The following is a 12,529-nucleotide window of genomic DNA, read 5'->3' as shown; positions in this document are numbered from 1 at the left end:
ATGCCTGGAGTATGGGAAGGGTGTGTGTACGTCAGGCCCTGTGGCAGGGAACAGGCTTCAGGGCAGTCGTGGACGGGAGTCAGTCTTGGACAAAATCAGAGGACGGTTCCCTCCCATTAGAACAGAGGAAAGGAGGAAAGCAAGGAAACAAAAGTAGACAAGTCTGTAAGTTTCCTGGCAGAAAGCTGACAGCCTTCCCATACGATGGCTTCCAGCTTCTCTCTGAAGAGGGGAGGAAGGATGCCTTCTGAATGGGAGGAGAGAGGGGGCAGAGGGGGGCAATTTCAGGAGAGAGGACAAGGTTTGAAAGAGCCACTGAGGAGAAAGGAGACAGAACGGAGCTGGGGAAAGTGGAAGGATTTCTGCATAGGGTTGTATGCCCAATTGAGGTTGGAGATCACGTTCCCGTTACCTCAACGTCTGGGGCTGGTCACCATTTCTTCAGCACCTGGGTGTAGGTGGACTGACTGGGGTTCCATCAGGTGGGAGGGATGGAGAGACAGCAGGACAAGGGCATATGGAGGATTCTTCAAGAGACTGGCTGAGGCAACCGACCACAGACTGGACAGGATCGGGGAGAAGCAGGCTGATAGGCAGGGAGAAAGCAGAGGGCCATGAACTGGAGTCTGGAAGATGCTGAAAGACAAATGAGGTGGAAGTGACCAGAGTTGCTGGAAGTACAAGAGGTCTTGGTTGGAGAATCAAAGCAGATGTGGTTGATAAGCTGGTTCCGGATGTGGCCTGGCAGCGGGAGGCTGATGTGGAGAGGAGGAGGACGAGGAACTGGTGTGGAAAGGGTTGCACTGAGGACAGAAAAGGCAGACAAGTGATCCTGAACTCAGATGCCCAAAGAGCAGCCACTCAGATTCCAGGGTTCACAGAAACCAGTCTAGCAGCTTCATGACACGAGAAGATCAGGGCCCAATTCAAGATTCAAGGTCACAGGGTTTGAGTCAGGCGAGACTGTTCCCCTCCCTTAGGCCCCCAGGCCAGGGCTCTCCGCCCCTTGATGGTCTCTCCCCTCGGAGGTGAGCAACCAGGCAGGCAAGCGAGACCAACTGGCGCCCTGTCGCCACCAAGGCCTCCGCCCCCGCGCCCAGCCCCCTATCCCACCTCGCCAGGCCAGGCCAGGCCAATCCTGCCAGACCGGAAGCACGTGGCCCCCCACCAGCGCGGTTGCCCGGGAGACCCAGGCTGTTTACCGGCGGGACGGAGCAGGGCGACGGCGGCGGATGGAGCCGAGCTGCGAGGTGAGCGCGGCCCGGCCTCCCTCTAGAGGCCTGGACGGGTCCCAGAGAGGTGGATCCGAGCCCCCCCCCCCCCCCAACCTCCCCCGGTACATCGCCCCGATGGGCATCTCCAGACCCCGCCCTGTGGCGAACCCCGGGAGACAGGCGAGGGCCCGTGAGAGAAGTGGCTACTCCCCAGGGGCAAAGCCAGCCTGGCCAGAGCTCACCCTTGCTGGATTAGGACACCTGCCGGGCTCTGCGGAAGCCAGAGGGCCTAGGAAAGCGCTGGGCCATGCCCTTCTGGCTGGGCAGTACAGAGGAGGGCACAGATCCAGAGGGACAGCAGGATGTCCTGTCACACGGAGAGACCGGAACCAGATCTGAGCCTCCCCCAGACCAAGCCTCTTTCACCCAAGGCAACTCTCACTTTCTGGATGCCTTTCTTGCCCTCCCCCAAAGCCCTCCTTCTACTGCTTAAGCTTGTTTCCTTCCAGAGCTGCCAGGCCGTGGAGATAATTGAGCTGCCCCCCCACCCTTCCACCTTTGGAATCATCCCCAGTTCCTTTTCCAAACCTTTGATCACTTGGTGGCTTGTGGTCCAATTTCTCCACTCCCCCTTTTAAATGTGGCACTCTGCATAGGACAGTGCCTTCTAATCATTAGCCCGGGTGGAACTGGGAATGGTACCAAAGTTTTCTCATTCTCAGGCCAGCTACCATCTCCTGTTGGTTCTTCTGAGTGTTTTCATCCTGAGCCTCACGAGGAGGAGGGGGCATTGGCAGGGGGTGGTATTAACTGATGAACAGTTTTAAAAGACCAATTCAAATGCATGCATCCTTGGTATATACCAGCAGATGGGATGTGGGTGGGTATATTTTATTGCATTTACTGTCAATTTAGATTTAGGTTGTGAGTGAGAAAGGGTGAGCTGCCCCTCTGGTGGGAGGTGGGTGCCTTTGGAAAGCAGGAATATGGCTTTAGCTTTTCCTATCAATGTTTCCTTCTTTCTAGTTGGTTGGGCAATTAGTCTGAAGGAGTGGGCACCTGCCCTTCTGGCGGTTCCTTGGAAACAGTTATCAATGTTTGTTTCCTGACTCCTAGCAGCCCTCGGGGGTGCAGCTATTATGTTTAAGTAAACAGGCCACTTGCCTCTTCAGCTGGCAGCTTGATGGATGCCTACGCCCAGATCTTGTCAAATCACTTTGTGGTTGAGAGTCTGCCAGGCCTAGAGGTGGTGAAATGAGCTGAGCAGGGACAGTGATGGGTGCTGTAGAAGCCTCCCTGGACTGAGGGGGGCAGGCAGAGTCAGGGACCCAAGGTGTGAGTTGGTCCAGGTCCCCAAACACCTGTTTCCGTGCCCTCCCCTCTCTGTGAGATAGAGGCTGGGGAGAGTTGGTGTTCCCTCCATGCAACAGATGGTCCCGCGCTCGAGAGGAGGCAGTGGGTTATGAAAGCAGGTTCGATGGAACGGTTTTACCTGAAGGAGGTGTTAGTCTCTAAATAACCATGAGTGGGCTTATAGGAATTAGTCATAATTGAGGTTTTTTTTTTTTCCTCTGAGCCAGCTCCAAGTCATGTTATCTTATGACCAGGGTGTCTTGAATATGACACCCCCTGAACATGGATAATTATATAGTACCAAAAGGTATAGAAAGTACATGCACATACTCAAGTTTTACTGTTAAAAATAACCCCGCAGAGAGCCTATGAGAACACATGACTTTCCTTATCAAAGTCGTTAAGGAAGAGGTTTCTAAGTTACCAAACTTGCTGACAGTCGAGCCTTCCTGAGGCTTGTGTGGGAGTTGGAAGCCAAGTCTGTGATAATTCTGTCGAAGCTGTGGCAAATTAATAGCCATTCCCCGGGGGGGAGGGCAGGCCAGGCCGGGAGGGGAGGCGCTTTCCCAGTGGAGCTTGTCTTAGCAGAACGGTTGGACAATTAGGACCTGCTCCTGCCGTCTTGAGTTCAAGTGCAGAGCTGCTTAATTGTAAGTGAGGGACTTTAGAACTCAAGTAAAACTAAAATATGTTTATAAAAAAAACCACATTCTTCACAGTTGATGAGAAGATAGATTAAATTAACAAGGAGCTGGGCAGGCTTTTTGGATGCCAAGGAGAAGGCTCCTGAACTCCCAGCTGCCAGATTGGGTGTGAAAGACTGGGAGAAGTGGAAAATGTGGACAGACTCAGTCTGTGAGCAGAATCGGGAAACAGGCCTTTGAGTTAAGAAAGAGAGGGTAGATTTTGAACTGAGTAGGACTTCAGGCATGTGTAGGGCTACTGTGTGTTGTTTAGTTGTGGTTTTAGTGGGAAAGAAGAGGATGCTTCCTAAAATTAGGCAGTAATGATAATGTGCACAGAATGTTAGAGTGCAAAGCTCAGAGGCTTGAATGACATCCTTCAGGACTGGGTGATGGAGGTAGCTTGGAGTTAGTGAATTTGAGGTAAGTATAGGATTAAAGTGTGGAGTTAGAAGAAATTTATTAGAAAGCGTTTCTTTTGCATTTTTGAGGCAATTTCATAGGCAGGAGCTCGTTGAAACCAACCTTCTGGCATTTCTGCGCAGTGGGCAGGGTAGGCACCAGTGCCCTGATTTACCCATCTGGTTGGAGGGTGACTAGGAGTGCAGCCACCAAGGATGCCCTGGGAAAAAGCTCTGAAGCAACAAGTAAGACTTTTGGACCTAAAATTATAGAAAGCACTCAACAAACAGAAAAACAAAAACAAAAGGAAAAAAGCCTTACCACTTAATTAAGCCTTGGCTGTGTCCTAAGCCTGGTGCTTACAGCCTTACCTGCATTATTTCTTATTACTGTCTGCATGGTGCAGATAAAGAGACTGATGTTCAGAGGTGTTTAAATAACGTCTTCTAGGTGATATAGCCAATTCTGTCATTGAGGAAAGTGATGCAGCAGAAAGGTAGAATGATCGCCCCGTGGTCACATAGCTAGCTCTTGGCAGAACCTGAAATAGAACTCGGGTCTTATGACATCAGGTGCTGTGTCCTTTGCACCCAAACACGCTGCTTCTTGGGGACCATGAGGCACTGGGAAGTTACCAGAAGGTCTTTAGAGGGCTGGGAGAGACCTGGTCAGCTTGTGGGCAGAGAGAGCAGCAGTCACAGTAGTGGTCAGGATTCAGAGGGAGGTGGGGAGCCCAAGACGTGGCAGTGTCCTGGGAAGGATGTAACCAGGAATGGGGAGGAGGAGCTGGTGGTAACCGTGTCAGTGGAGGGCCCACCAAAATGGCGAGGAAAGAGGGGGAGATCTCATTTGGCAGTTCTGGGCCTGCATAGAGAAATGCTTACGCCTCCCGCCGCACTTCAGAACATGCTTCCATGTGATTTCACTGGTAATGAGCACCCTGTTGGGAGATCCAAGTCTGGAGGCCCCCAAAGTGTTTACAAGGTAGGTGGGAAGACAGAAAATGATAAGTGCTGGGGAGACACCAAGCCCGGTCCTCAAGAACAGGACCAGATGTCACAAGACCTGGGTTCTGTTTCATGCTCTGCCGCTAGCTGGCTTTGTGACCCTGGGGCAATTGCTCTGCTTTTCTGGCTCGCACATTTATAGAATTAGCCTGTGCCCAGAGTCCCCTTTGGAGCTGGGCTAGCACAGAGTTTGGTAAGTGATGGCTCACCGCTCAGATCTGGCCCACCACCCATTTTTGTGTGGTTCGTGAGCTAAGAATAGCTTTTACATTTTTAAATGGTTGAAAAAAAATCAAAAGACGAATAATATTTTGTGCCACATGAAAATTATATGAAATTCAAATTTTAGTGTCTGTAAATGAAATTTCATTGGAACACAGCCACACTTGTTCATTTATATACCGTCCATGGCAGCTTTCACACTACAAGGGCAGAGCTGAGTAGTTATGACAGACTATATGGCCCACAGAGCCAAAAATATTTACTATCTGGCCATTTACGGAAAAGGTTTGCTGACCCCAGTCTGGAACCTGAGCATCTCCCTGAGTTCTGGCCAGTGGGCGGGTCCGCAGAGGGGCTTCCTGCTCCTCTCCCCGAAACCCACTGGTGGCAAAGTTAGGGCAGTGGAGGTATGTTGCGTTAAAGTAATTTGTTCAGAGCCACCTAGCAAGGCTGAATGAAAAGACAGTAGGAAGGAACATGAAGTAAGGGCAAGCTATGGGAAGATGGGGAAAGAGTCAGAAAAGGAATGAGGGAGAAAGGGAAAATGGGAGTCACCGAGGGTGGCTCTCCCACAGTGAACCCTGGACCGGAGCCGCTGGCAGTCCCTGTTTAAGAAGCTCCTTAGATGGGGTGCGGGGAGAAGTTGTCATCTGCCTCTCAGCTCTTGAGTGCAGCTGAGTCTGTTTCCCTGCCTAGTATCTTAACAGCGTTGCTTTTGCTCTTTTAAGCAAAGGCAGCTACCGGGAGCACTCCTTTCTCTGCCTCCATGTCAGTGGGAGGGAACAGGCCACGCCTGGGGGCTCCCCACCCCCGGAGCCCGCAGATGCCTCAGAGCACAGCAAGCCCGGCCGTGCCTTGGGATTTGCCCTTGCTCTCCCCTCGCCTGGAAACTTGCCCCCTAGATCAAGGGTGGGCAAACCATGGCCTGTGGGCCAAATCTGGCCCACCTCGTCTTTGCAAATAAAGTTTTTTTTTATAGGAACACAGCTGCAATCGTTAGTTTATGTATTGTGTATGGCTGTTCTTATGCTACAGTGGCAGGGTTCAGTAGCTGGAACAGAGACCACGTGGCTTCCAAATCTGAAAATACTTACAGAAAAAGTTAGCTGACCCCTTCCCGTAGACTGGACCATGGCTTGTTCCTTTTCATTCCTCTGGTCTCTCAGCCTAAAGGAAGCTCCCCCAATAAGCATAAGAATTAGTCTCCCACCCTAGTCACTTTTGGTCCCAAGGTTCTGTTTATTTTCCTCATTCCTTATTACTCTTTGATAATATCGATTTACTTGTGGGTCTTTCCTCACTCGAATAATTTAAGTTGTAAGGACTTTGGTTCATTGGTAAATGCCAAGTGCTGAAATGAATGAATGAATTGCAACTGACGCCCCTCTCCAGATGCCAAAAATCCAGAGAAGCCTTCTGCCACCGACAGCGGCTGGTTGGTTGTTGGTTGTTCTGGCACCTGGAGAGTGAAGGGCTCGGACCCAGAAGTCCCAGAAAGTTTAATCGATGACCTTCTCTCTTTTCTCCTGCTTTTTTAGGGGTCTTGAGAAGCAATGGCCACAGAAGCTCCTGTAAACATAACCCCCCCTGAATGCGGCACTGTTATCAGCACAGCGGCTGACAGCTTCGTTTGGCAGCCAGACATGCACGTCATAAGGCCCAAGTCCGCCAAGGGACGGACGCGGCCCAGTCTGCACAAATCCCAGGGCGCAGAGGTGGGCTCTCAGCGCACACCGCCTTGCCTGCCTCCAGCCATTCCCTATGAGTTGCCAAGCAGCCAGAAACCAGGAGCCTGTGCACCCAAATCTCCGAATCAGGGAGCTCCTGAGGAGGTCCCGGAGCTGCCGCAGCAGGTGTCCTTCGGGGGTTCGTCTTCCCTCAATAAATACCCAGTTCTTCCTTCCATCAACAGGAAGACCCTGGAGGAGAGGGCTGTGGAAACCGTGGCCGAAAAGGCCGGCTCACTGCAGCTGAGCGGCATCCAGGCTCTGTACCGAGAGGAGTCCTGCACCAGGAAGATGAGCACAGAAGATTCCAGAGCCCGAGCTCGTTCCCCGGAGAGGAAATTCATTGTCCAAACCAAGAGACAGAGCCCCTCCGGGCCTGGAGACCTGGAGGAACCATCAGATCAGGAGCCAAGGCTGCTGCTTGCTGTCAGATCACCCTCAGGTCGAAGGTTTGTACGCCATTTCCGGCCAACCGACAACTTACAGACCGTTGTTGCTGTGGCTGAGCACAAGAACAAGGCCAGCTACCGACACTGCAGCGTTGAAACGATGGAGGTGCCCAGGAGACGTTTCTCTGACCTCACCAAATCTCTGCAAGAGTGCAGAATCCCCCACAAGTCGGTGCTGGGCATCTCCCAGGAAGATGGGGAGGGGTGGCCATGAGTCTGCAGCCACCCAGCTGGGGTCCTGGGTCTCTGAGCAAGGAGCGTGCTCGGGTGCCATGGCCTCCCAGGCAGCTTGGTTCGAAGTGCCATGTGAACCTGGTGTGGCTGTGATGCTTGGGACTCTTGTCTTCACAGCATCTCCTTTGAAGCAGTGAAATTTGCACAGGCACTGGGTGCCTTAAGAAGATTCTCTTCCAGTTGTTAAATTCTCTCCACCACTGGGATGAACTGGCAAGTTCCCGAGGCGGTTCCTGAAACAGCTGCAACCAGGCCTTCTCCTTTCCAGAGTTTTGGGTCCCTCTGGAGCACCTGTTTGCCTTTACAATGAACTCTCACTCTCTTGAAGCCAATGGTTTGCCTTTCTGTATTTGATGCGGGATTAAACACTTCCCAGAGAGGATTCTAGTCTGGTAAATAACCAGGGTTCAGGAAATGTCGACGTGGCATTTGTATTTCTTGCAAGCATCTTTGAGAAACAGGCGGTTGACCCTCTCGTGGAAGGAGCCCCTTTGCTGGGCTCGACGTGTCGAGGTTTTTGGGGATTACTGTTTGTGTGAGGTGGCTTCAGAGGAAAGAGCAGCTCTTTTGCTAATACAAACATGCGAGCACATCAACATTGCTAAGTAGTCTGAGAGCTGGAAAGTCACTTGCTACCACAACCGTGGATTAGCCAGTAGCTACTTTTTAAGAGAGACTGACGAGATTTTACAACTTTTGGTAGGTACTCACTGTGTGCAAAATTTTTCCAAAGCTGAGAAAAGCCGGTGTAATCTGATTCCCTTTGCTTTTGTCAGTAATGGAATCTTTTGTTTTTAAAATGCACAAGGCTCTAAGTCTGTACAAGTTTATACTCAAGGCCTCCTTGGCTTATCTGGTTGTGGGTACATCGTGTTATCTCCCAGTTTCAGTGTCTCGCCTACTTCAAACACAGAGGCGCCCCTGAAGCGACAACAGTGCCCCTGTTCTCTGATTTAGAATCCTCCGGAGGAGGACGGCGCCTCAGTTTGGTGTCACTTTGCTGTCCCTGTGCTGGGAGACCATGTGCCCGAGTCTGGTTGATGGGCGTGAAGTGCCTCTGACTGCCTTAGCCTGAAGCTGTGTTGAAGACCACAGAGTCTTGTTTTTCCAACTCTGCAGTGGTGACGTGGACAGTTTGCCAAAGTTCTCTTGTACTGTAAGTTCAGCAAGAGTGCCACCTCTCCTCTGGATCCCCTTTATGGCCAAATCACCGTTCAGAGTAGGGAACACTTGTCCCCCCAAGCTTAACCATCACAAAGCCCCGAGTACTGCTATGGACCCCACTTCCTGGGTACACAGAGAAGGCAGGAGTCCTTTCTGGGTTGCTTTCAGTGTTGCTACCTCAGCAACAAGTGTATCTTGTGCATAGATAAGGGATGTGGTTGGAAATGTGACTCCCAGCAAATCGATACTTAGCCATGGAGATTAGTACCACCATCATTTCCTCTGAAGAAGGCTCTCCTTGTCCTGGCTGCATCCCACACCAGCCAGATCACTCTAGAAGAGATTATTCCTAAATGTTTCATGAAATTTCTTAATACCATCCTTCATACCACTTCTTAAGACCATTTGTTCAGCTGCTCCTTTGCCTGCCAAGGTCGGCTGGGGCTCTCAGTGCCTTGAGCAGGCCCACGCAACTGGCCACCTCTCCCAATCAGTGACCCTGGCAGAAGGGCCTGGTGGCTCGAGTCTGGTCCTCCCGGTACAGGAGTTCCACCTCCCAGCCAGGACTCAATCTCCTAACTCTGCCTCTGATGTAGGAGCAGGGGGAAGAGCCTCCCACAGACCCACACCTCCTCTGTGGTAAGAATAAACTCCCACCCACCTGGGACTCGGTAATTGCTCGAGGCAGGAAATCTTTAGAAAACTTCAGTGCAATGGAGCATGTTTGAAGGGGTTGGAATCTTCCACACTTCGGGGTTTGCTGCTGCTGTTTACCTTAGAATTTGGGGGTGGCGAAAACAACGGAAGGCATAAAGCATAGAAATATATTAGGATATGTGAATAAAGCTAGATTTGAACCACCTTAATAAACACTTTTGGGGGGGACAAAAGATGATGATACTAACAATAAAAACCGGTTTGTGTGAAACTGAGTCAGTGGAGAAGCGTATCTTGTGTTTTAGCCCAGACTTCCACTGCCACTCTTAGTGGTCAGAGGGGCTCGTGAGTCGGATCCTCAGGTTTCTCCTTGGCAAAGCACTTGGCTCTGCCGTTAAATCCTAGTCCTCTTGCCCAGGGTTGCAGATGCCCACTTTCCCCTATCTCTTGCTTTCCGCTTAGATCATAGCACCACGCTCGTCTGTGTGGCAAGAGATGCCTGAATTTCTCCCCAGAATAATTGCACGTACTCTCCTTTTGAAGTTGGCAAGAACAGACTATATCAGAATTTCAGAGTTCTTGGTGGCTCTGCATCAATTAGGCACCCTGGCCTACTGGGCTAAACTGGGCCCAGTGTGCTACTCTTGGTGGCCCTGGGTAAGTCACTTTGCCCACCCTGTGGTCACAGACCTCAGTCATCCATTTAACCAACAGTCACTGAGGGCCTACCCTCTGCCACACTTGGTGTCAGGCGTTGGTGCCCTAGCAAGAGAGCATGGGCAAGAAAATCTGAAACACCTCTGGACTCTGAACTCAAAGCGCTGGAAGGCAGTAGCTGGAGCTTCACCGGGAAGGCCCCTGGAGTGAGGATGAGGCTGGCTCTCTGCCCTGTCTTCTCCCCACCTCGTGGAAGTGCCCGGGGAACTTGTCTCCACCTTTTCTCGTGCTGGCACAAGAGGTTGCTCATTAGGGACAGAACTTTGCACAGGACAAAGCTTCATGACGAGTTAGTCCAGTATATCCCTGGGAAAGTCCACTAGGTAAACTAGTCCTGGCAGCAGGAGGAACAGCAGGAGAAATAAGTGACTCATCGAGAATCCAAAAAGTTTTCACCAACAGATGGCAGGTGGTTTTGACACAACAGTCCTTGCCCTGAAAGGACCTGGAGACCCAGCCAGCAGCCGCCAAGCCAGGGCAGTCCTGCGGCAGAGACCCGGTGAACCTGACCGTGGCCAGCAGTACCCCAGAGCTCCCTGCTGCGTAAGATGCTTTACAGACAGAGAAACCAAGTCTTGAGGCTCCTGCTCCAATTAACCTTACACACTGGTGAGAGATCACTATCACTGTCATGTGTCGCAAAAGTGGGCATTCCAGGCGCTGAAGTTTGCTCTTGTTCATGCTTTCATCACCGTTTTAAATGGGTTTCTAACATCATATAGAGCCAACCCACCCCGAGAGGCAAAGAAGTTTCTCTTTACGTGATTTTCTGTTGAGGTCTTCCTAATAAGGTGAGATCAAAAGATGCACAGTTTCCTGCGGTTTGGGCGTTATTTTAGATGAGCCCTTTATATGGTAAGATCATCTACTTTTCTACCTTTTAAATAGAATTGCGAAGATAACGTGGTTATTTTACTTTAGCATTGGTTTGGAAATCGTTCTGAGAATTAAGCAGGACCATCTGTTTTCTTAGTCCCCTAAGGCAACACACGACAATGAAGATAAAAGTTCTCGAGCCTGTTTAGCCTCGCCCCGAAACCAGAACGAACCCAAACCCCACTATATCAGCAGCGAAGGTCAGAGGCCACTGCGGAGGAGGCAAGCCAAGTGGAGCGGACTTTCGGCGACTCGCCAACACACAAGACAGTAACTCATGTTACAAAAATAAAGTTGGGTGTTTTATTTTGTCTACACTGGTGATGTGACATTTTCCTCTCCTGATTAGGGCTGTTTCTGCCAGCCCTTTCTGACGTCCCTCTGTGCTGCTCTGCCTTGCGACAGCTTCGGAAGCAGCCGCGCTCCCAGGCGATGCAGAACAGATCTCTGGAGGTGTTTTGGGACACACTTAAATCCTGCCCCGAGAGGTTGAACAACTGATGTGACAACTGCCGATGGGCACAATTAAGCAGCCTCATCCTGATGGTCCTGCTCAGAGGAGCGCGCTGGCTGCTGTGTTGAGTAGACTGTAGGGCTCACGGGGAAAATGGAAGACCAACTACTGGGCCTTGACAGTAACCAGGGGAGAGACGATGCTGGCTTGGGCCAGGGGTAGCCATAGATGTCACGAGAAGTGGTCAGATTCTGGACACGTAATCCATCTTTTTAGGGAAAAAAAAGCAAGCTAATTTGACAAGTTGGGATTTACCCAAGTGGACTTAGCTTGACCATATCACCAATGTGGAGTTTTTCTGCAAAAACAGACAAACAAACATGACAGCAACAAGACAAACACGTAGTGGGCAGGGGAAAAACACTGCCCAGCAGCGATGTTCATGGGAAGGAAATGCATGAAGGGTTTTGGACAGAGTGTACAGAGAATCCAGTGCTATTAATTGCTTTAATTAAGAAGAAATGCAACTAAAAAGGTTGCTATTTCACTTAATGTGTAGGTTAAACGAAATCAATTACCATCTAACTCTAAGGGTATGACTACAGACCAAGGTTACTTAAGAAATCCTTCTTCCAGTAAAATAATACATTATTTATCTATATCTCCCCTCTTCCTTCCCTCCCTCTCTTGCCTCCCTTCATTCCTTTGATTCAAATGCAGCATTGGGATGCATTTCTCCTCTGGAGGACAAATAAAACCGCTGTCCTTTGGCCTAGTTAACAAAGCTCCTAGTTTCATAATTTTCATGCGCACCTGTTCTTCACAATGAAGAGGTCTGTGCAGTAAAGGCCTTGGTCCTTTTTGTGACCAGCTGAGGACCATGCCTCTCTGACATCGGCCCTCTGAGGAGAGGTAGGGATCATGGGTCTACTCTTTTGGGTGAGTACTGACGCAGGCTTGGCGAGCCGAGGAGTTGAAAGAAAGATTTCTGGGACTCTCAAGGTCTGGTAGCAGTGCTCCTTTATTCAGAGAATAGCATGGGGACAGGACCCATGGGCAGTGAAGAGCTGTAGGCATGGGGACAGGACCCATGGGCAGTGAAGAGCTGTAGGCATGGGGACAGGACCCATGGGCAGTGAAGAGCTGTAGGCATGGGGACAGGACCCATGGGCAGTGCAATGGGTTGAGGGTAGGGCTAAATTTATAAGGCACAGGTATGAGTTATTTATTTACAAGACAAAGGAAGAATCACGTAAAAAAGTCGTTAAAATGGTATCGGTGCAGGTGGGGTCTGGTTATCTGGTGGTCGTATAACTTGGGATACGAATCAGGTCGAATCAGGCCAGGACGTCCTATACTTCCCGGAGGAT

General features: G+C 50.6%; 2 protein-coding genes across 19 annotated transcripts in view; one reads left to right on the top strand and one right to left on the bottom strand.

Moving 5' to 3' along the window:
* The window catches only part of PLA2G2C (phospholipase A2 group IIC), a 70,048-nt gene that overhangs the window by 20,746 nt on the left and 36,773 nt on the right, over positions 1-12,529 (bottom strand). For 5 of the 13 annotated variants that reach the window (XR_011432779.1, XM_070252092.1, XM_014737409.3 and 2 more), the window contains exon 1: positions 1,457-1,596. The exons of 1 other annotated variant lie outside the window; for it this stretch is intronic. The gene's annotated coding sequence lies outside the window, so the exon portion shown is untranslated. Of the gene's footprint in view, positions 1-412; positions 1,135-1,202; positions 1,606-1,802; positions 1,941-12,529 lie in introns of those variants that run through there. 7 more of the 13 variants (XM_070252116.1, XM_070252102.1, XR_001380098.3 and 4 more) reach the window with 6 other exon arrangements.
* On the top strand, positions 878-11,018 carry UBXN10 (UBX domain protein 10). 6 transcript variants are annotated; one of them, XR_011432771.1, is made up of 3 exons: positions 878-1,250; positions 6,420-10,684; positions 10,803-11,018. XR_011432771.1 is itself a non-coding variant. In XM_005607393.4 (2 exons), exon 2 carries the CDS (start codon positions 6,435-6,437, stop codon positions 7,269-7,271), a length of 837 nt encoding a protein of 278 aa, XP_005607450.1. In that variant the 5' UTR covers positions 1,113-1,250; positions 6,420-6,434; the 3' UTR covers positions 7,272-9,387. The 6 variants fall into 6 exon arrangements, 5 of the variants coding, with proteins under 5 accessions (XP_005607450.1, XP_014592890.1, XP_070108182.1 ...); XM_005607393.4 differs by lacking the exon at positions 10,803-11,018 and having other exon boundaries at positions 1,113-1,250; positions 6,420-9,387; XM_014737404.3 differs by lacking the exons at positions 878-1,250; positions 10,803-11,018 and adding an exon at positions 3,115-3,217 and having other exon boundaries at positions 6,420-9,387.

This window comes from Equus caballus, chromosome 2 (assembly GCF_041296265.1).
Source record: "Equus caballus isolate H_3958 breed thoroughbred chromosome 2, TB-T2T, whole genome shotgun sequence".
Classification (NCBI taxonomy): Eukaryota; Metazoa; Chordata; class Mammalia; order Perissodactyla; family Equidae; genus Equus; species Equus caballus.
The sequence above is the reverse complement of the archived record's forward strand: the minus strand, read 5'-3'. Positions and strand labels throughout refer to the sequence as shown.

What these genes read in the sequence shown, in the direction of transcription:
- UBXN10 (XM_005607393.4), top strand. Translation starts at nt 6,435, where the DNA reads ATGGCCACAGAAGCTCCTGTAAACATAACCCCCCCTGAATGCGGCACT.